The sequence below is a fragment of the Scyliorhinus canicula genome, chromosome 11, assembly GCF_902713615.1.
Source record: "Scyliorhinus canicula chromosome 11, sScyCan1.1, whole genome shotgun sequence".
NCBI classification, from domain to species: Eukaryota; Metazoa; Chordata; class Chondrichthyes; order Carcharhiniformes; family Scyliorhinidae; genus Scyliorhinus; species Scyliorhinus canicula.
Window position 1 is genome coordinate 121,977,494 of NC_052156.1, and position 24,286 is coordinate 122,001,779.

Sequence of the window (24,286 nt, forward strand, 5' to 3'; positions counted from 1 at the left end):
CTAATGACCAAGGTAACCAAGGATGGGAACTAAACATTGAGGGCTATTCAGTTTTTAGGAAGGACAGACAGTAAGGAAAAGGCGGTGGAGTTGCATTCATGATGAAATAAGATATTGATACAATATTGAGGGAAAATATTAGCACAGACAATATGGAATTTGCATGGGTTGAGTTAAGAAACACCAAGGGGCAAGAAACATTAGTTGGGGTGGTATTTAGACTCCCAAACCACAGTGGTAAAGTCGGGAATAGAGAGGCATGTGATAAAGGAACACCTGTGATTATGGGTGATTTTAATCTGTATATACATTGGGTGAGTCAAATTAGTCACAGCAAATAAAGGAGGAATTTCAGCAATACGTAATGGTTTTCTGCACCAATACGTTGAGGAACCAATAAGGGAGCAGGCCATCTTAGACTGACCGTTGCGCATCGAGAAAGGATTAGTTGGCAATCTCGTTGTGAGAGAACTCTAGGAGACGGGTGACCATATTATGGCCGAATTGTTTATCAAAGCGGATCGTGGGGTAGTTGATTCTGAGACCAGGGTTCTGAATCTCAATAAAGGCAGCATGAGTTGGCTATGAAGGACTGGGAAACATTACTGAAAGAAACGACAGTGACCAGGCAATGGCAGGCATTCAAGGAATGAATAGGTGAACTCCAAAAGTTGTTTATTCTTATTTGGCACAAGAATAGGAAGGAAACTGATGCCAAACGGGGAACAAATGAACAAATAAATGGCTGCGGAACTAAATTTGTACTTTGCTTCTGCCTTCACAAAGGAAGACATGAATAATGTACCGGAAGTTCTGAGAAAAAACATGCTTCAGTGAGGATCTGAACAAAATTAGTATTAGTAAAGAAGTAGTTTGAGTGAAGTTAATGGGATTGAAGGCGGATAAATCTCCAGGGCCTGATAATCTTCATCCCAGAGTACTTAAGGAAGTGACCCTAGAAATAGAAGATCCATTGGTAGTCATTTTCCAAAATCTTTTGGACTCTGGAATGGTTTCTATGGATTGGAGGGTAGCTAATATAGCCGCGCTATTCAAAAAGGGAGGGAGAGAGAAAACAGCGAGCTACAGACCACTGAGCTTAACATCGATGGTAGGGAAATTGCTAGAGTCCATTATCAAGGATTCCATATCACAGCATTTGGAAAGCAGTGGTATAATCAGACAAAGTCAGCGCTGATTTACAAAAGGGAAATCTACTGGAATTTTTTGAAGATGTAACTGGTAGAGTTGATCAGAGACAACTGGTGGATGTGGTTTATTTGGACTTTCATAAGGCTTTCGACAAGACCTCACATAGCAGATTATTATTATGTAAAGTTAAAGCACATGAGATTGTGGGGGGTGGGGAGGGTGATGTCTTGAGATGGATAGAAAGCTGGTTAGCAGACATAAAGAAAAAGTTGGAATAAATGGGTCTTTTACTGACAGACAGGCAGTGACTAGTGGGGTACCGCAGGGATCTGTGTCAGGACCCCAACTGTTCACATTAAATATTAATGATGTGGATGAGGGAATTAAATGGATTATCTCCAAATTTGCAGATGATACAATGTTGGGAGGTGAGCTGTGAGGAGGATGCAGAGATGCTTCAGCGGGATTTGGACAGGCTGAAAGTGTGTGGGCATATGCATGGCAGATGAAGTATAGTGTGGTTAAATGTGAGGTTATCCTCTTCAGTAGCAAAAATAGGCTGGCAGATTATTATTTGAATGGGTGTAAATCAAGAGCGCTGGATACTCAGCGAGACCTTAATGTTCTTGTGCATCAGTCATTGAAAGTAAGCACGCAGGTTCAGCAGACAGTAAAGAAAGCAAATGGTATGTTGGCTTTCATAGCAAGAGGATTTGAGTATAGGAATAGGGATGTTTACTGCAATTGTATAGGGCATTGGTGAGAACACATCTGGACTATTATGTGCAGTTTTGATGTCCTTATGGAAGGATGTTCTTGCCATGGAGGGAGTGCAGTGAAGATTTACCAGGCTGATTCCTGGGATGGCAGAACTATCACATGAGGAGAGACTAAGTCGGTTAGGATTATCGTCATTGGAACTTAGAAGAGTGAGAGGGGATCTCAGAGAAACTTATAAACTTCTAACAGGATCAGACAGAGTAGATGCAGAAAGAATGTTCCCTACGGTGGGGAGTCCAGAACTAGGGGTGATATTTTGAGGGTAAGGGGTAAACTTGTTAGGACTGCAGTGAGGAGAAATTTATTCGCCCAGAAAGTGGTGATTCTGTGAAAATCACTACCGCAAAAAGTAGTTGAGGCCAAAACGTTGTGTAATTTAGAAAAATAAATTAGATATGGCTCTTGGGGCGAAAGGTATCAAGGGATATGGGGGAAAGACGGGATCAGGGTATTGAACCAGACGATGAGCCATGATCATAATGAATGGCGGAGCAGGCTCGAAGGGCTGAATGGCCTCCTCCTGCTTCTATTTTCTATGTATGTTTCTATGAAAATTAATATAATTTTCCAAGAGTTCAATGAGCATGAACAAGTAAATCATGCAAAGATTTTGTTTTCTGGGCATCGATTCAAAACTTGCAAAATTCAACTATCTGCATTATTATTTCTTACATACACAAGAGGAAAAACAAGATAAGTTATGCCTTGCATTTTTAACTTGTAAAAGTCTGTTCCTATATTTTGAAAGAAAAATAACATTTTGTATTTTAACACCCAGGTATATAGGAAATTAAGCTTATAGCCTCCATAATTACCTGTCTTCATACCAAAAGTGTATATTTTCATTTTCCCAATATTTTATGAGTACTTTTTAAATGATCATTTTCAATGCTTTGCGATATAGGTTACGAGCACATGCTAAATAAAGTATGCAAGTATAGTTTTCATTCTTGACTTTTTCTTTGCAGCAATTTTTGAAAAATTGATATAATGTCAAAATAACAAATTAATTTATTTCCACAAAGTAACATTACAAACATGCATTACTATATTGACTATCCACCCAATTTGGAGTTATCTGTAAATTTAGAAATTGTGATTTTGATATCAAAGTTACAGTTGCTAATGTCATTTGTGAGCAGCAGTGATCCCAGCACTGATCTTTGTGGAACACCACTATCTACCCTCCATCACTACAAATAAGTATTTCTACTCCTACTCTCTTGCTTTCTATCTTGAAGCGAGCTAGCAATCCATCCCGTAATTTGTCTCATACGTCCACATTCTCTGATACTTCTCATTAGTTGTGAGGCATCTTATCGATGACCTTTTGAAAATCCACACTAATTGCAATTCCAGTAACAGGTGAGTGGTGTAACACTGTCAGATGCCAGGTGCTAGAGAGCGTACTCTCAGAGTAAGGGGGCGCCCATTTAAGACAGAAATGCGGAGGAATTTCTTCTCTCAGGCGGTAGTAAATATGTGGAATTCTTTACCCATAGAGTTCTTTACCAAAGAACGATAGAGGCTCGGCCATCAAGGCTGAGATAGACAGAATTTTAATCAGTAAGAGATCAAAGGTTATGGGGACAAGGCAGGAAAGTGGAGTTAATGATTCTATCATATCACCATGGTCTCATTGAATGGTGCAGCAGATTCGATGGGCAGAACAGTCTTATGGTTTTATGGCCCCATTCTTTGACTTACACAGCATTCTCCTGCGCAGCATGCCTCAAGTCAACTCAGCTTGAAACTCCACACATTCCTCTTTGCTGTAGCATTTCACATCCCCAATTGAGCAGACAACATTACCAATGACCCATGCCGAACTGTACTTTTGCACCCATACCTCACAGTCACCATGTGCAAATAAATGTTGTCCTTCGTTCCTCTGAACAGAAGCCATTCCTTTAAAAAAATATATTTTATTCAAAATGTTTTAATGAATACAGAATGATAAAATAAAACAAAACACACCCTCAAGCAAAACCATATCCCCCCAACACTCCCCTCCCCAACAGCTGACGGTGACTAGCTCTTTAAAAAACAGAATGAAAGGATGCCATCTGTTATAAAAGCCCTCAACTGCGCCCCTTAATGTATACTTAATTTTCTAAAAATACAAAAACTCCACCCATACCAAGGCATTGGATGAAGAAGCTGACCTCCACTCCATCAGCACCTGTCTGCGAGCAATCAGTGAGGTGAAGACGAAGACATCTGCCCCCATACCCATCTGCAGCTCTGGCTGGTCTGACACCCCAAATATGGCCACCAGGGGACTGGGTTCAATTGCATCTGGAGAGTCGTCGACATGGTGCTGAAGAAGGAAACCCCAAATCTCACCAGCTCAGGACATGTCCGGAACATATGCACATGATTTGCCAGACAATGCTCACACTTATCTTCCACCCCCTCAAACAACCGACTCATCTTAGCCTTACTTAAGTACGCCTGGTGCACCACCTTTAACTGTATCAACCCCCAGTCTCGTGCATGACGAAAAAGCGTTCACCCTATGCAAGCCTCACACCATACCCCCTTATCAAATTCCACCTCCAACTCCTCCTCCCGCTTGGCCTTAGTCCCCACCAGGAATGCAGTATCCTCTGCCATTGCCCTCCCATAAATTCCTGAGGTGCACCCCTCCTCCACCCTCTCTAACAATGAGACTGGCGGCAATACTGGAAACGATGCAAAGAACTTCCTTGCAAAGTTCCTCACTTGCAGATATCTAAAGTTCTACAACTGTGAAAACCCAAACTTCTCTGATAACTCCTCTGGACACGCAAACCATTCCTGCAGGATCAAGTGCCCCAACCCTTCCACCCTCTCATCCACCCAAACTCGAAACCTGGCGTCCGATCTTGCCGGCTCGAACATTACAGGTTGGTGCCAGCTTCGACATCCTACCTAATTAAAAATGCTGCCATAATTGCTGCCAGATTTTCAACCTTGTGACCACCATCTGGTCACCCGAAAAATTCCCTGGAGAGAACGGAAGCTGGCCGTCGCCAGCGCCTGCAGCCCTGATTCCCTACATGGACCCGATTTCATCCTCACCCAAACTGCCTCCTGGTCCCACACCAGCTCAACATCTTCCCCTGATAAAAGATCAGGCTCGGCAACATCAGCCCCCAAATTGCCGGTTCTTCTGTAGGACAGTACTCTAAATCCTAGCAACTGTACCTGCCCAAATGCAGAACAAAATCTGTCTCTCTACCCCCACAAAATACGCTTCTGGCAAAAAAAACCGGCAAGCATTGGAACAGGAAGAGAAACAGTGGCAGAATGTTCATCTTCACTGGCTGCATACGGCCTGTCAGGGACAGAGGGAGGCAATCCCACCCCTGTGGGCCTTAACTCTACCCACCAGACTCATAAAGTTTAACACCCGAAGCTGAGCCCAATCCCACGCTACCTGCACCTCTGAGTACCTAAAATGCATGCCCGTCAAATGAAATGGCAAGCGCCCCAGATTAACTCCCTTCACTGATGGGATGACCAGGAAACACTCACTCTTCTCAAAATGTAACTTACACCCAGAAACCACACCAAACCACTTCAGCAGCGCCATTATGCTCCCCATTGAAGGGACCAGGTTGGAGACGTACAAGGGCATCAGCATACATGGACCCCCTATGCTCCATCCCCCCCCCCCCCAACTATCTCCCGCCGCTCCACCAAATTCCTCAGTGCGATGGCCAAAGGCTCAATCACCAACGCAAATAAGAGAGGAGCATAGGGCATCCCTGCCTCGTTCCCCTGTGCAACTGAAAATACTTTGAACTCATACTATTTGTGCAAACACAAGCTACGTATAACAGTCTCAACATGACACAAACCTGGGCCTAATCCCAACCGCTCCAAAACCTCAAATAGTTCCACTCTACCCTGTCAATGATCTTTTCTGCATTCAGTGCCACAATGAATCACTACCCCCCCCCCCCCCACATACACACACAACAAACCCCTCACACACAGCTGGTGGGGACAGAACCACATTTAACAGGTGTCACACATTAGCGGACAACGACCCAACTTTCACAAGCCCTGTGATCCTCCCCAACAATGTTTGGGAGACACTCCCCCAATCCGAGTGCCAGTACCTTCGCCAGGATCTCAGCCTCTACATTCAATGAAGAGATTGGCTGATATGACTCATACTCCATTGAGTCCTTATCCTTCTTCAGAAGGAGCGAAATGAATGCCTGCATCATTGTCTCTGGGAGTGACCCACGAGCCAATGAATCATCAAATGTCTCCACGAGCAGCAGTATCAACCAGTTGGTTAATGTTTTATAAAATTCCACCCTGAACCCGGTTGGCCCCGGCGCCTTGGTTGACTGCATATTTCTGATTGACTTCCAAACCTCCTCTGCGCCCAGTGGCTCTTCTAACCCATGTCTGACTCACCCTCTGGTGGTTCCGTCCCATACACCCTCTCATAGAATGCCTCAACACCCCATTCATCTTCTCAAGCCACCAGCCTACTTCTCATATCCTGCACTTGAGAAATCTCTCGAGAAGTCGCCTGGCATCTCAACTGGCCAGCCAACAAGTGGCTAGTCTTTTTCCCAATGTCGGACATTGTCACCTAGCCCGACACAGCTGATGTACCACCTTATCCGTAGTCACCAGATCAAAAACAAAGTCGACATCCACCATTCTGAGTTCAGACCAAGGCCTTCTGCCTTCACAAACGCCTTCGCCCCCTCCGCCACCTTCAAGAAGTGATCCCTAGAGTTGTGCGTTACCCTGAACCCATCCCTGCCGACGGACTAGCGCTTTCACCTTTCTTCAAAGTATTCCTTCTTTGTTCTTAAACATCCACTCATAAACGACTTTCAAACGGAACAGGTTTCCATGCGAATTCCCCCCAAAGAACAGGCGGAGAAGGTCAAAAACCAATGACTCTGGTGGGAGCTACCCAATGTGTGACCTCTTTTTGCATGTTGCCACCAGAGGTCCCCAGGAACCATTCCTAACAGCTCCACCTTCCTGCCTTCTCTCCTTGCAAGAGACAAGATCGCACAACTTGGCACAAGTCAGAGATGTCAATTTGTGGGAGGCAAGAAAGAGTGGGCTCCCACTTTGTCAGTCGCTAGCAATGTATGGTCACCTGGTTCATTCAGAGGAAGATCTTGCACCATCAAGAAGATCTGCCCTCATTATTGCAAGCTTTTATGTTACCAACTTTGTCACAAGAATATATTTACAATAGCATTATTTATTCCCACATTTGTTTTATGTTGCATCATTATGTTTAGTTAAAGCTAGTTTATTAATACCTTTATAAAAATGCTATAAGATTCTCCTTTTTCTTTACATTTTTCAGGTTTTCCTGAGGGAAGCAGTCAGAAAACTGGTAAGTTCAGAGGTTGAGGTTCACACCAGCTTGTGCGAAGTTCATTCATCTCCAGGTCCAAAAACTGCAGAAATTCTTATCTCCCACTTGCAACTCCTCAGTGCCTGTTGTTTTACACATTGCATCTATTGTTTTCATCTCCCTCCCTTTCTATTTAAAATAGTTCAGAAATATTTTTAAATATTTGAGAAATGTTTTATATTCAAGGTGTAACGTAAATATGGTTAGGAGTTGTGGCTTTATTTCAAACATACAAATTAGGAGCAGGAAGTCAGGTTGGTCACAACTCCACATTTCCCCTTACTTGTAATAACCTTTTGATTTCTCTATTCTTCAATAATTTGTCTACCTCGGCCTTAAAGATATTCAATGACCCTTCCCTCTCTGGTGATAATTCACAACCCTCGACAAGGAAAAAATGTTTCCTCATCTCCACCTTAAATGGGAACATCCAATTGTGCCCTCTAGTTCTCGTGTCTCTTACAAGGAGAAACATCATTTCAGTGTCTCCCTGACAAGACCCCTCAGAATCCTGTATGTTTCAATGAGATGACCTCTTCTTGATTTTAGTTGACTTCTTAAGCATTATTGACTTAAGTAATAATGCTAGTTACACTTGATTACAACTCATAATGATACATTTTCTCGGGATTTAATGTTGTCGGCTGAAATTCTCTGGCCATTGGGGTTCTCTGTTCCTGATGGTAGTACACCCCAACCCACAGGTTTTCCCACAGTGTTGCTTCAATGGGAAATCGAGAAATAATGGGAAATAGAGAATCCCGCCCTCATGCCACAGAGAAACTGGCAGATGCGGGGAAAGAGAATCCTGCCCATAGATATGAAAAATAAACATGTTGATCAAGATTAAAGCAGTAATTCCATCATGGGTTTTAGTATTCTGTCTGCCTTGATAAGGGCACAAGAAATAAATCTGGACTGGATTTACTGATCAGCAGTTGCGTCCGCTCTTCTGTCTCTATATAGGTCCCACTGCAGTATTTTATTTTTATCTTCGTGCTTCCCCACAAATCTCCTAAACCCAATGTCCCCTGGCATTGTTCAATGCTTACATCTGATGGCACGAATGATGTCAGAAAGATGGAATTAAAGGATTGAACCTAACTTTATTTTGCAAAATTATACTTTATTCATAAAATATCTGGAAGAACATTTCAAACTGGCGATCGCACAAAGAGAAAAAGCCTGCCCTTGATTTTTTTTCCCCATTTGAATTTCTCTCGGCAGTATTTTGAAGGGCGGAAAGGGATTTATTTTCTTTCATCATAAATGTTTATTGTAAGACTCCAGAACAAACTGGATGATCAAATACAATATTGAAAATATTCCTGCTCCTCAAAAAGAGTAGAGTTTGGCTTTGCTGCTTTCCCATCTTAAAGGCCATTCAATTTTTCAGTGCCTCCGAATGGAGACAAGTCCAAGTATTTGTATCCCTTGTTGCTACTTGGTTTGACACATTTCATACACAGCGTATAAGCTGATCCATATTCAAAGGTCGACTTATATACTGCAAAATACAGTTTAAATTCTGGTCTTGGGTACAGAGAGCACAATTTCAAAGCTTACAGACAGTATAAAACTAGACAAGGCAGCAATTGATAGGCAGGATCTTACTGCTCCACCGATTGTGCACTCGCGGTGGCGAGGGGTGCATTCAGCAGGAAACCCTGTTGACAATGACAGGACCAGATGATCACGCCATAAACCACTGGTGAGCCGCCCTCCACCGTTATGGAACACGCCACAGAGGGGAGGAAAATCCTGCCCAGTGATTATAATAGTGTCAGATTTCACAAGGATATCAATAGATTGGTGAGGTGGGCAGACACGTGGCCCGTCCAACTTAATGCTGATAAATGTGGTGTGATACTCAGAGGCAGCACACAGTATTTGTATGTTCTAAATGGTACTATTTTGAGGGGGTGTGAGGACAGAGGGCCCTGGGTAATAAATGCAGATATTCTGGTGGGGTGGAAGTTAGAGAGATGTGGGCGGCATTCTCCAAACCTCCACGCCGAAATTGGGATCGGCGCGGGGGCGGAGAATGGGTGTCGACTCCGAAATCCGGCGTGATGCCGCTCCTGTGATTTTCCGGTCCCCGGAGAATCGTCGCGAGTCACAAGCAGTCTACACAGCGCGGGTAGAGGGCCATTGACAGAGGCCCCTGCTGCGATTCTCCAAGTGTAACTGGCCGAGTTCCCGACAGCATGGTTCCCTCATGGTCCCACCCGTCCGTAACTCGGCATGGTGGCTGCGGACTCAGTCCGTGGTCGCCCTGGTGGGGGGCAGGGGGATCCTTCACCGGAGGGGGCCTCCCAGATGGCTAGGCTATCGATCGGGGGCCACCGTTCTGCGGGCTCGCTCATTCTCAGGGGGGCTTTTCTATTTGGTACCGGTCCGCGGTGTGGGTTCGCCATGTCGCGCAGGATGCCAACGCAGGCCGCCGCCACACACATGCGTGGAACGCCGATCGGAAGCGCAGGGCACTGTATCAGCAGCCGGATCTGCGGAGACTACGTCGGGGCCTTGCTAGCCCTCTTCAGATAGGAGAATCACTCTGGACTTTCTTCAGGAAACTCACTTCAACTGGTAACCATTATCTAATTCCTAATCCTTCACCTTAACTTGTCTGCAGCCTCTACACACACACAATACAAATAAACACAGAGAGGGAGAGAGGGGTAAAAATAGTAAGGGTGGAAGTCAAAAGATAAGAGTCTTTGTTTCAGATGGTTGTTTCTGGTACCTTTGCTTTAATCCGGTGTTTCAGTTTGAGTTTTTTTGCTTTTCTGCTCTGCTCATGTAGCCTGGCATCTAATGTGAGCCCACCCAGAGACCTCACGGTCACCCCCTCTGCTGGCCCTATGGAGTAACCTGCTCCCATCCATTTCCCAGCTGCCGCTCTGAAAGGGCAATCCCTCAGTGGTTCTATTGCCACAAGCCCAGCAAGGAGGACATGGGAAGCACTGCTGCCTACCAGCCACCAAACCCCTTTAAACCTGGAGGCTCAGAGACATGAAGGGCCGTTATGCCCTGCAAGCAACTCCAATCCCGCGATGCCGAGACTGAACCCCCACCCACCCAAACTTGAGTTGAACCTATCTGGGTCCCTCCACATCCCCCCCTCTATAACTGACACCCTGGATGATAATGATGACCTGAGCGCTCACCTCCAATATCTCCTTCGGAGGTGAAGTTGGCAGATTCTCGTTTTTATTCGGCTGTTGTAAACCGTGTTGGCGCGACCAATGAATATTCAGTGGGGTGGGAAGTCCTGGTGGGAGGGCTCACTAATGATATGTTAATACATTTAAATGAGTTCCCTGACCTTCTGTGGGGTTATCACGTTACGCCATCGGCAAGGGGCCAGGAAAATCTGAAAATGGGATCCCACCGGCGAGAATCATGTTTCCTGATTTCCTCCCACGTCGCTGTCCTCACCGATGGCTAACCCAGTTTCAAAATTCCGCCCCATGTGACAACTGGTTTAAAAGAATATCAGCAGGAATATTAGTTTTAATATTAAAACATGTAGAATTCCCATTGTTTCTAATCCTAATTTACTTATATTGTGCTAGAATGGAACTCTCGACCTAATCCAGACAGCGTATTAGCTGCTTCGATATCGAATAACAATTCCAGTGAGTATACATTTGTTCTCTCATTCTGGAGTTTGAATATTTAAGTATACCTTTTTTATCCCACATCACATTGAACAATAGATTTTGACTGTTTTATTATATGTCATTCCGTGCTTTTCTTTCAGGTGTCTGTGCAATATGGGGAAAGGGAGCTGTCAGGACATTTGACAATTATTTTTACCACTTTGCATCAACTTGCTATTTCACTTTGACCTCCGTTTGCGAAGACCCCAACGTTTTGAATGTAAGGATTCGCCACACAGCATCTGGCCAACTGCAACATATTTTTATGGAAATAGAAGGTGCCATGATCTCTGTCAAAGATGGGGAAATTATGATTAAGGGTTTTGTGTAAGTTCTGCTTTGATTACTTCTGTTTTTTTTAAAGATGTAATTTCAAAAATCAAATTCTGGCCCTTAAGTCACATATGATTAGCCAAAACACATTTGTGCCAAAGTCAGATGAATTGGTCCAACCCTTGTTTGCTGAGCTGCTTGCACCAGAGTTTCATGAATTAATTCAATTGCATATCCATTGGAGGAGTCACTGGTGTAACTGTCCATGTAAGGTCGGTTTAATTTGCGGGCCTGCTTGGAAATTAGTTTCAGCCTTAAACAAAAACTGCTTTCTCTCAAGTTTGCAACATAGGGCAGGGTCGCAAAATGCGAAGCGAAATGCTTAGTGAATTGATGCCAATCAACTTGCTTTGATGCTTCATGAGTTTTATTGTGCCATTTTTAAAGAACACCTGACATTGAAGTGCTCAGCAGAATCAGCTAGAGAAGGCAGGATCAGGAGAGACAGGGCCAGACTCACCGATTTTGAGGAGAAGCGCGGAGGATCCGAGGTGTTTTACGTGAAAAAAAGGGCGGCGTCCCCTCACCGATGCTGCGACCGGTGAGGGGCTAGCAGCCGCACCACGTAAAACTCCCGGCCTCGACGAAATAAATGACCGTAGAATGGCTGGGTTGCTGGCTGCACATGCTCACGGCGACGAACTGCAGCGGTCGCGTCGTGAAACATGGAGCCGGCCGTGCGCGGACCTGACCTGCCAGATAGTTCCTCCCCTTGGCACCCCCTGGCCACTCCCCCCTAGTACCCCCAGCCCTCATGGAAGCCCCTTCGGCAAGCAGCACCGCTCCTACCCGACCGTGGCAGCGGTGGACACAGTCTGCAGCCGCCATACCGGGTTCTCGCACGGCTGAGACCAGATGTGAACCACGCCATCGTGAGTTCTGCCCATTGGGAGTGGAGCATCGGGGGATGGCCTCCAAGTGACGCGCTGAGGCCATCCCAACGGCGTGCGGTGCATGCCGCGATGACACCTTTCGGAGGGGGCGGAGCATACGAAATCTGCGTCAAACAGGCACCGCACCCGATTTTGTCGTAAAAAGGGTTTCTCTGGCCGATTAGCATCGTGGAATGGAGAATCTTGTCCAATGAAAAGGTCACATGGCGGGAGTCTCCGCTTCTGAGACTAAGGGCTGGATTTTCCGATTTTGAAGCTATGTCTGGAGAAAGTTTCTAGTCTTACGATAAAAAAGTCGGCGCCGCCCCCGCACTGATGCTCCGCCCGGTGGGGGGCTAGCAGCTGCACCATGTAAAATCCTTGGCGTTCCTGACAAAAGGACGGGGAATTGCTAGGACCGTGGCCGCGCGTGCGCACAGCAATGACCTGCAGCGGTCACGCCGTACAATATGGCGACGCCCGTGCATGGACCTGGCCTGCCAGATAGTGCCCCTTTGTAACCCCCCCCCCGTCGCCAACCGCACACCGCCCCCCACCCGACCCCCAGCCCCTACCAAAGCCACCCGGGTCAGCGGAACGGCTCCCCCTCCCCCCCACCGACTGTGGTGGCGCTGGACCCAGTCCGCAGCTGCAATGTGAAGTTGACGAAAACTCAGAGCACAAGTAATCCATGCCTTCGGGAAGTTGACCCATCTGGGGCGGAGCATCAGGGGAGGGCCTTCGGGTGATGGCCTGAGGCCATCATAATGACGTGCAGAGTACTCACTGATGACGCCATTTTGGAGGGGGAAAGGCATCTGAAAACAGGCGCCGTCCCTGGTTTTGGTGTCAAAAGAGATTCTCCGCCCGATCGGCGAATCCCACCCTAATCGTTGACGCCAACGGAGACTCCGTGGACTTGAATGACAGAAAAAATCATGCCGCACCTGGACCGATTCCTCTATCGTTGAGGGGCTAGCACTAGTGCTGCGTGCAACACAATGAAAAATGGTGCAGGATTCACCGAGTCCGTGATCTTCACTCAGGAGGCTGACAAGCTACAGCCGCACATACACATTACGCTTCCCACACACACTTATTGCAGCCAAAAAGATGGCGCTGGTTGTACTGGAGTGTGCCAATACAGCTGATGGGTCGGCTGGGGTCAGAGGGCACTGAGGTGGGTGCCCTGGGGGAAACACCTATACGACCCGTGGCATCATGTTTAAAGTGGACTGTTAGCGGTATGCGCAATTGCATGGCTGCCTTGCTGGCTGCGGCAATAGTGCTCCATGCCCGTCCACCCTGTCCCCACAGTCCATTTCCTGGCCACCCCCCACTACACCCACAGCCCTGGCAGAAGCCCCCCGACCAGCAGCACAACTGTCAGCAAACTATAGTGATATTGGACACTTTCCGTACCCCCCTCTCTCTCTCAGCAGCCGCCATGCCGATTTCATGATTTTTAAAAGCAGAAGTGACCCATAGCGTCGGGAACTCGGCCCATCGGAGGCAGAGAATCGCGGAGGTCCTGGAGAGTACCGGGTCAGGCCCGCTAATGATATGCAAATGGTGTCTACTGTACGTGCGGAGTGAAACGCATTGACTCCATTTTCGACGTGATGGAGAATCGCGATTTGGCGTCAAATCGGCACCCGACGCTATTTTGGCGCCAGTAGCTATTCTCCGCCCAATTGCTTTTCCCGATTTTGCCGTTAACAAACGGATAATAACCACCCAAGGTGTCTTCAATAATTTAAATAGTGGACAGGCTTACTGCTGGCGTCCATTGAGTGGAACCTCCAATAAATTTCTCCTGTGCCATCAGTGTTCACTAAGTATCAACTCTTTCACCCACAGAACTATTGCCCAGTGCAGCAAGAAATTCAATCGGCACAACAACATCTGCAACAGCTCCCTGACTAAGAAGCATTCAGTGCCCCCACCTCCACCTCCACAGAAGCACAGACTGCTGCTCTGATGGAAGTATGTGCGCGGGTGGTGGTGGGGATTAGGTATCAGAATAGACAGCAACGTACATACTGACTTCCAGACTATGCTATCTCGCATGAGGGCTCCTATCTCTCATGGCTTTTAGCTTCTGATTGCTGCCGTTATTTCAGCCATCCTATTCACCAGTAGGGACATTAATTAAGGGCCAGGTGGGTTGACTGGATGGCGACCAACCTGAGGCTCCCATCTCAAGACAGCAGTTACCACACGACTGACCAGCAACAAGCTCCAAAGATGCATCCTGCAGTCCCTCCCTTTCAGAAGAAATAAGCAGGACAGAAGTACAGCCCCATAACCATTTTGCAGAATGTAATCAACCAGTTACCTCTTGTGGTGCACATCCACAGATTGCATCTAGGAAAGACACAAGAATAAAATGTCCCTTTCCTTTAACTGTGCAGAGAAAGCAACATTTTAGGAAAGATGTGCTGTGTTCACATATTGCTTTATTCCTAATGGAAATTACTGTCAGAGAGGAAAGGGTGGACTTAATTGGTACTGAATTATTCTTATTGATGTGATCATGTAACAACAAAATATTGATTTCTGGGGTGGTGCCACGTTGGCTACATGTACAAACTTAGTTGAAATGTTACCTTTCCAGAAATGCAGTGTGTTAGTGTTCCAGTGCACTCTCGCCTGGACCTGGAAAAATTCATCAACTTCGCTTCCAGTTTCCACCCCTCCATCACTTTCACCTGGTCCATCTCAGACACTTCCTTTCCCTTCCTTGATCTTTCTGTCTCCATTTCTGGCGATAGACTATCCACTAATATCCACTACAAGTCCACTGACTCCCACAGCTATCTGGACTCCAGCTCTTCGCATCCTACACCCTGTAAGGACTCCATCCCTTTCTCTCAGCTCCTTCGCCTCCGTCGCATTTGTTCCAATGATGCCACTTTACAAAATGGTGCTTTGAAAATGTGTTCCTTCTTCCTCGACCGTGATTTCCCACCTCCAGCTGTGGACAGGGCCCTCAACAGTGTGCGGTCCATCTCCCGCGCCACTACCCTCGCCCCCTCCACTCCCTCCCAGAACAAGGATAGAGTTCACCTCGTTCTCATATTTCATCCCACCAGCCTCTGTATGCAAAGCATAATCCTCTGCCATTTTCACCAACTCCAGCGTGATACCATCACCAAAGACATCTCCCTTCACTCCCTCTGTCAGCATTCTGCAGAGACCGTTCCTTCCAAGACAATCTAGTCCACTCCTCCACCATACCCAGCACCTCTCCCATCACCCATGGCACCTTCCCATGCAATCGCAGAAGGTGTAACACCTGCCCCTTTACCTCTTCCATGCTTAACATTCCAGGCCCAAAACGCTCATTCCAGGTTAAGCAGCATTTCTCTTGCATCTCTTCCAATTTGGTCTCCGCATTCGCTGCTCCCAATGTGGTCTCCTCTATATCGGAGAGACCAAACGCAGACTGGGTGATCGCTTTCCTGAGCATCTTTGGTCTGTGTGGATTCTGTGACCTTCCTGTTGCTTGCCATTTTAACAAAATACCCTGCTCCCATGCCCACATGTCTGTTCTTGGCCTGCTGCAATGTTCCAGTGAAGCGCAAACCAAACTGGAGGAACAACATCTCATCTTCCAGTTAGGCACGCTGCAGCCTTCCGGCCTGAACATCAAATTCAACAATTTCAGATGATCAGCCCCACCTCGACCCATTTGTTTTAATTTAATTTTAACTGTCTTTTACCATTTCTTTCTTTCTTAATATACATTTAATTCCCCCCCCCCCTCCAAGTCTTATCCACCTTTCCTGAACCTTTCTCCTCTTTGCTTCTCCCTTCCTCTCCTCCCACACCTACAGTTCATCCTCTGATGTTAGTTTCCCTGCTGTTTGACCTTTCACATCTTTTGTCCTCTGGGGACTGCCATTAGCATTCTTTCTCCTTGGTATCTGTAGCCATTAGCACCCGGTTTCCCTGGATTTCTGTGGCTATGACTCATCTTTCATTCTCACTCCACAGTATAAATATTTCCCACTTTCTCTGTCTTATAGCTTTGACAAAGAGTCATCGGACTCGAAACGTTAGCTCTTTTCTCTCCCTACAGATGCTGAGATTTTCCAGCATTTTCTCTTTCGTTCCAGTGCATTATGGGTTGGCAGGAACAGTAGTTGGTGAATTGCCTTCCTCTGATTGAATGGGTGCTGATTCATCTGTGGTGTGTCAATGCTACACTCTATTTTCCTGCACTTGTAACCTCCAAGATGATGAATATGTGAAATGTGAATCCAGTACTGCTCAGAGTCAGTAAATATCCTGATGATTATAGAAATGATACAGTAACATAATTGTATATGTAGAGGCAGCTATTGGGTGATACTGTTGTTCCTGCTGCCCAATCATGTGCCAGGAGGCCTGGTCAATTTTTTAATATCCTTATTGGGCGCTCATTCGTCTGATGGTGACTTCCCCTAAGCTGCTGCTGGCAAAATATCCTGGCTCCATTGCAAGGCAGATTTATGCAAAAAACGTAGAAAAGAATTATGATTGGGGAGTATGAATGGGCATAATATTGAAGGAATCCCTCATTCCTAAGCACCTGAATCTCTGTTTCGGCACATTGGTGCCTTGCTCCATTATGGCCTGCGTGCTTCCATGGCTTATCAGAGCTGGAATTCTTGGGTGCAGATTGGTGATCATGAGCCATGGGAGTATCAGGTCGGCCTTGTCCTCAAACCTGCTGCCAAGCTTGATCAAAATCTTTCCTGTCCATCTTTGAGGCAGATGTGGACTCAATTCAACATCTCATGCGGTAACTCAGACTGCACACTATTTCTTCAGCATGCTGTAGGAATGCTAATTTAGATGCTGTGTTAAAGTTTCTGAATCGGACTTGAACCAAAGACCTTCAGATTCAGAGTTGAGCGTGTACCACTTTCTGTAAGCTAGTTAGTAAGTGAAATTTGCTTTAAGTGCTAATTCCTTTTTATATTAGGGGCAGCAGGGTAGCATGGTGGTTAGCATAAATGCTTCACAGCTCCAGGGTCCCAGGTTCGATTCCCGGCTGGGTCACTGTCTGTGTGGAGTCTGCATGTCCTCCCCCTGTGTGCGTGGGTTTCCTCCGGGTGCTCCGGTTTCCTCCCACAGTCCAAAGATGTGCGGGTTAGGTGGATTGGCCATGCTAAATTGCCCGTAGTGTCCTACAAAAAGTAAGGTTAAGGGGGGGTTGTTGGGTTACGGGTATAGGGTGGATACGTGGGTTTGAGTAGGGTGATCATGGCTCGGCACAACATTGAGGGCCGAAGGGCTTGTTCTGTGCTGTACTGTTCTATGTTCTATGTTCTATCTATGTTCTATATTATTGAAGGAACTTTTCCCAAAACATTTTCACAGTGTTCGCATAGCAGGACTTACTTCTTTTGTTACTATCTTTGTTTCATAGTGTAACAGTGCCATACGATGACAAGGTCATCAGTGTTCAGCCATATGGAATTTACGTAAAGTTTTCAAACAGGAAGGGCACCATATCTCTAATCTGGGACTTGAAATCTGCACTGTCGGTAAGTTAGTTTCAAACATGCTACTTCTGGGTTTAGCCTGTTTCACATGCTTCTCAAACTGGGTGTAGCATAAGTTGCCTACTATTCAAATCTGCACCTGCGCAGGGTTTTGTGAACTCTGTGTACCTTTGAAAATCAGGAACCTTCTTCTGATTTTTACCTTTCTTTGATATCAGTTTGGATGTTCAGGTGTCATAAAATCCACAATCATTAAAGATAACCAAATGTTACAATAGAACTGTGACCGTCTTGCTCCTTCACTAACATGTATTGAGCAAAAAAAAAAAATTATTTAGATCTGTTCACCTTGCCATCATCTGGAAAGTTAAGGAATCAACGTTTCAAACCATTGTCTTTACAATCTGCAACATTAGGTGCAACATTATTCTATTTCAGAATTATTGAGATGTTTCTTTCACATTTTAGGATTGCTCATTGTTTTGTCATTAAAGAACATCTTTGAATGATGGCATAACATTTGCAATTCATTAAATATTTTTTAAAAGTTTAGTGTACCCAATTCATTTTTTCCAATTAAGGGGCAATTTAGCGTGGCCAATCCACCTACCCTGCACATCTTTGGGTTGTGGGGGTGAAACCGACGCAAACATGGGGAGAATGTGAAAACTTCACGCAGACAATGACCCAGGGCCGGGATTCGAACCCGGGTCCTCAGTGCCGTAGGCAGCAATGCTAACCACTTTGCCACTATGCTGCCCCAACATTTGCAATTCTCCAGTTCTCCAGCACCATCTCTGTATCTAATGAGTATTGGGAGAGTATGGCCAGTGCCTCTGCAATTTGTACCCATTGTTTCTTCAGCATCGCCAGATGCATCACATCTGGTCATACCTCTTCTTCATCAAATTTTGAATCCATCTCAGTGAAGACATACTTCCATTCTATCTTTAAAAGCATCTTCTTCCTTGGTATAGACAGATGCAAAGTATCTACTTATTATCTCGGCCATGTCCCTGCCTCCATGAATAAATCCCTTTTTGTTCGCACATATCCTTTGGCTGCGTTGTCATTCTCTATACACCTATAGAAATGCTCATGGTCTCTCTTTGCTTCACTTTCTTTTTTCACTTTACCTCTGAAGTTTCTATATTGAGCCTGGTTGCCATTTGCATTATCAGCCTGATAACTGTGATTCACACCCTTCTACTGCTTCAACTTACTCTCGATCCTGTTCACCATCCAGTGAGTTCTGGCTTTGTTTGTTCTACCTTTCCCCTTTGTGGGAATGCACGTTGACTCTGTCTGAACCATCTCATCTCTCCTTGAGGATAGGTTGTATGGAATGGGGCCTATGGGGGGGGCGGGGGTTAGAATAATGGGAGGTGATCTCATTGATATATGCAAGCACGATACGGTAGCACAGTAGATAGCACTGTTGCTTCACAGCTCCAGGGTCCCAGGTTCAATTCCCGGCTTGGGGCACTGTCTGTGCGGAATCTTCACGTTCTCCCTGTGTCTGCGTGGGTTTCCTCCGGGTGCTCCGGTTTCCGCCCACAAGTCCTGAAAGACGTGCTGTTAGGTAATTTGGACATTCTGAATTCTCCCTCGTACCTGAACAGGCACCAGAGTGCAGTGACTAGGGGCTTTTCACAGTAACTTCACTGCAGTGTTAATGTAAGCCTCCTTGTGACAATAAAAGATTTTAAAAAATGATTCTCCAGCCGATGTGTTGAAGCTGTTTCCCACGACTGACAAGTCTACAACTGGGGGGGTTTTCACTCTGAACATTGGGCTTACTTGCACAGACAGTTGGCATTTGTGATAAATAGTGTCATTTGTTTCCTTTTGAGAAGTGAAAATAAACTAATTAGGTTCATCAATGATAGAGAAGCAGGCATGAGGTCACCAGGACAATTATGATCTTACTGTCCCCTTTCCAAATTCTTATAACACCAGATTAAAGTCCAACAGGTTTGGTTCGAATCACTAGCTTTCGGAGTGCAGCTCCTTCCTCAGGTGAATGGGGAAGGTGCTGCGCTCCGAAAGTTAATGATTCGAAACAAACCTGTTGGACTTTAGCCTGGTGTTACAAGACTTCTTACTGTGCTCACCCCAGTCCAACGCCGGCATCTCCACATCTTTCCTAATTCTGACCTTGCTTTGGCTGTTGAAAATGCAGCAACGGGTTTCTGGCTATCCACCACTGTTGATTCATTGCTCCCAAAACAGACAACACACTTTGAGTGAAGAAATATCTGTGCCATAGAGAGAAAACCCATTAAAGCATTGCTTGTAAATGGATTGATGGCTTTGCCAAATATTTTCCTCATATTGGAATGATTTAGAACTGTGGGAGAATTACATTTGGACATTGTCCAACATATGAGTCAGGTTTGGCCATTCCAAAAAAACATCAGCTGGATCGTACTGATGTGGTCCATGTGTCTTTTGGCAGATTTTCACAGTATTTATTTTTCACCTGTCCTGCACCAAAGCTACAATGAGAAACTTGATTCTGGAGGCAGAAATACAAATAAGAGGCCACACATTTTATGTGAAGAGTTATATTTCATTACAGAAGCAATTCATTAATGCCATGATAATTTTGTTTCCTTTTGTAGTTTGTTGTACTGCAAATTATTTGGCACCATAAGTGCACATATTGTATGCAGTTGGCGAAATAAGAAATAATAATAATACAAGGTGATGAATGGTTTTAAAATTTATTTTCAAAATATCATTTTTCTGTTTCTCCTTTTAAAAATAAATTTAGAGTACCCAGTTCTTTTTTTTTCGAATTAAGGGGCAATTAAGGATTGAACCCAGGTATTCGGTGCTGTGATGAAGCAGAGCTAACTATTGGGCCATCATGTTGCCTTAGATCATTTTTATGTTCTCAATTTCCTGGGCATGTACTTGTTCAAGAGGGTTTCTGGTGTTCAGAGCATTATAGTATCTCTTTAATCCAATTCAGTTAGAATCATAGAATCCCTATACTGCAAAGGAGGCCATTCAGCCCATTGAGTCTACACCAACCCTCCGAAAGAGCACCCACCCAGGCCAACTCCCCCCACCCCCTCACCCCATTCCCGAAACCCCACCTAACCTTTGGATATTAAGGGACAATTTAGAGTGGCCAATCTACCTAACATGCAGACCTTTGGACTGTGGTAGGAAATCGGTGTACCTGGAGGAAACCCGCACAGGCACGGGCAGAACATGCAAACTCCACATAAACAGTCACCCCAGGTTGGAATTGAACCCGGGTCCCTGGCACTGTGAGGCAGCAATGCTAACCACTGTGCCACCGTGTCACCCTTAATACCACAATGGCCAGATTGTGCAATTAGAGCAATTTATATTGTAAATGGTGGAATAATTTCCAATAGAATGCTCAAAGAAAGGGCACAGTCACAACAGAGTTAAACAAACAAGTCCTCAGGATCACATTAACTCTAGTATTAAACCCTGAAACCAACACATTTCAGAATCCAATGAACATTGTGATGTGAATTGAAACTGCCGATACATCTATTTGCCAGCTGAAAATCAGGCTAATTGTCTTAGGCTGCTAAGTTAATTTGAATGTGTACAGCAGAGTTGTCCCTGCTACATAATGTGGATTCTTCTGTTTTTGTTCAAGATTATATAATGCTATATGAAAGGAGGCAAGGTTTAAGATTATTCCGGCACTTACATGCCTGGATTGTTGGAACCGGCAGTGCATTGTGTGCCATTTGTGAAAAGGTTCTCACTGATACTCACTGTTGCGGCAGTTGACGGGATGGGGGTTGGGGGGTGTGGGGGGTCTGGGGGGTGCGGTGGTGGTAATGGCAAAATACTTGCAAACATGTAAGGTTTATTTTTGATACATGTTTTCTTTTATGCTTTGAGGATATATTATCTCCATAAGATTTCACAAAACTGTGAACACGTTCTATGAGTTACATCTAATACTTTATTGCTTTTGTTGTCAGGTAACTCTTGATGCTCAATACCTAGGGGGTTTATGTGGCCTCTGTAGGGATATTAACCACAACAGTAATGTTCCAGAAGAGCTATTTAAAGCTGAGCGTAAGTAAAATTATAATTTTTTATCATATGAAGATGATGAGTTAAATCTGTCATGCACTAATGTTGCATATTTCACTTGTTTGATAAACATTAATACGTTGAATCAAATTAATGAGAAAAGTTATGGTTACTTTCTCACTGCACTATGCTTGTTCTAGGTGTAATATATTCATCACAGCTGAGTGATTCACGGGAACTCTGTGTGACTACAGTCTCTGAGCAAACAAAGTGCGCATTGGCCAGTGTAAGTTATAGCCTCAGGAGAAAACGTAAGACAATATTATAAAGAAGGTTTTATAGAATTGATTAAATAGTTAATTCACTGTCAACACACTGGGGTTACCACAGTCCAGAAAGTGAAATGGACAGTCATATAAATACTGTGGCTACAAAAGCAGGTCCAAAGCTTAGAATCCTGTGGCGAGTAACTCACCTCCTGTCTCTCGAAATTTTGTCCATCATCTACAAGGCACAAGTTAGGACTGTGATGGAATGTGATGGATTAGCACTGTTGCTTCACAACACCAGGGACCCAGGTTCGATTCCTGGCTTGGGTCACTGTGCGGAGTCTGCCCGTATTTCCTCTGTCTGTGTTGGTTTCCTCCGGGTGCTCCGGTTTCCTCCGATAAGTCCTAAAAGATGTGCTTGTTAGGTGAATTGGACATTCTGAATTCTCCCTCGGTGTACCCGAAAAGGTGCTGGAGTGTGGTGACTAGGAGATTTTCACAGTAACTTTATTGCAGTGTTAATGTAAGCCTACTTGTGACACTAGTAAAGATTATAATTATTCTACTCCCCATTTGTTTGGATGAGTGTAACTCCAAGAACACTCAAGATGGTCAACATTGTTCAAGACAAAATAGCTTGCCTGAATGGCACCCCATCCACCAACTTAAGCATTCATTCCCTCCACCACTAACGCACAGTAGTAGCAATGCGAAGAAACAGTGCAGAAGGAGGCCATTCAGCCCATCGAGTCTGCCCAACCCACTTAAGCACTCACTTCCACCCTATCCCCGTAACCCAATAACTCCTCCTAACCTTCTTTTCAAAATGAAAATGGTCGCTAAGGGCAATTTATTATGGCCAATCCACCTCACCTGCACATCTTTGGATTGTGGGAGGAAATCGGAGCACCTGGAGGAAACCCACACAAACACGGGGAGAATATGCAGACTCCACACAGTGACCCAGCAGGAAATCGAACCTGGGACCCTGGCGCTGTGAAGCCACAGTGCTATCCACTTGTGCTACCGTGCTAATCCAATCTTGGGCACCAATTGACAGAGCTAAATATTTGGGATCTCTACCTCCTAGAGATCAACTATTTAAAACTATGTAGCCTTGCTGCACAGGGCATTGGCTAACTTCCTGCTGTTTTTTCAATTATTTATTTAATGCAAGACTCTGATGGAGATTTGTGTTCATATAATTATTTTTGTGATTCTTTTTTTTCTGTTCAGAACTGTTCAGAAATCTCAGATGTTTTCCTGAACTGTACTGACCCTACCATTCAGAAGAATTATTTGGAGATGTGTCAGAAGGATGCTTGCACTTTCATAGGCAACGAAGTTAATTCTGTTTGTGCCCATTTTGAAGAAGTTGCACGTCAGTGTGGAGCTGCAGTTAGTGAAGAGTGGCAGCAATGGCGGCAATCCAAAGATTGTGGTAAGTTCTATCTACAGCGAGCAGCCAGTTTGTGAACTTTAACCATACTCTTTTAGAAGTGAATGTAACTTCTTTTCTTTTCAATCTCATGCCACTTAAACTAAGAAAAACAAATGTTGTAAATTTTAGCTGCTTAAGAACATCATCTAGGTCAAATGATAAAATTAACAATTTCTCATTTTCAGCACAAAAGGCCTGTCCAGGGAATCAGATATACAAGGAATGTGGCCCTGCCTGTATTTCAACCTGTACCGATCCAAATCCTCAACACCATTGCCAACAGTGTGTGAATACGTGCGATTGTCCACAGGGTAATCTGATTACATTGTTTGTCACAATTCAGTTTGCTTGAGATTACTGTGATGGCTCGAGGCAATACGAGAGAGGCTTTCACTGTAAATGAACAAAGGTTTCTTGGTAACAAGTAAGGGTAAACTGTACACAGGCACAGAGTCACTAAACTGGTCTTCACTCTCTGGCTCCAGGGTCCACTTTGCCCTGGGACCCCTTCCCAGGGCCCCGTGCGTTTTCCCCATTGGCCTGGTTTCTAGCGCTGCCACGTCATAGCCCCTAAGCCAGTCATATGGACCGCGAGGGCTCGCCCCTTAAAGGAGCCGCACTACCATAATTATATTTTATATAATCTCAATGAACACAGGTAAATATATGATTACTATCCATCATTAATGCTTGTTGGCATTTCTGGAGCATTATTCAGTGTAGTGCTACTTTAAACCATGGATTACAGGATTTATAATGGCAGCGATGCCTAATCAGATCAGGCCTGTGTCTTCCTTGTGATCCATCTGGCAATTCTACTTGCAGCTTCACTAAATATATCTGAATGAGGAATTG

The 24,286-nt window shown here is 45.0% G+C and overlaps 1 protein-coding gene across 1 annotated transcript in view; it reads left to right on the plus strand.

Annotated features, from left to right (window-relative positions):
• The window catches only part of LOC119973787 (mucin-6-like), a 42,608-nt gene that overhangs the window by 166 nt on the left and 18,156 nt on the right, over window positions 1-24,286 (plus strand). The window contains exons 2-9 of the mRNA XM_038812211.1: window positions 7,271-7,300; window positions 10,900-10,962; window positions 11,088-11,313; window positions 17,611-17,728; window positions 21,667-21,763; window positions 21,922-22,007; window positions 23,227-23,431; window positions 23,617-23,742. Coding sequence (XP_038668139.1) covers window positions 7,271-7,300; window positions 10,900-10,962; window positions 11,088-11,313; window positions 17,611-17,728; window positions 21,667-21,763; window positions 21,922-22,007; window positions 23,227-23,431; window positions 23,617-23,742 — 951 coding nt within the window. The remainder of the gene's footprint in view (window positions 1-7,270; window positions 7,301-10,899; window positions 10,963-11,087; window positions 11,314-17,610; window positions 17,729-21,666; window positions 21,764-21,921; window positions 22,008-23,226; window positions 23,432-23,616; window positions 23,743-24,286) is intronic.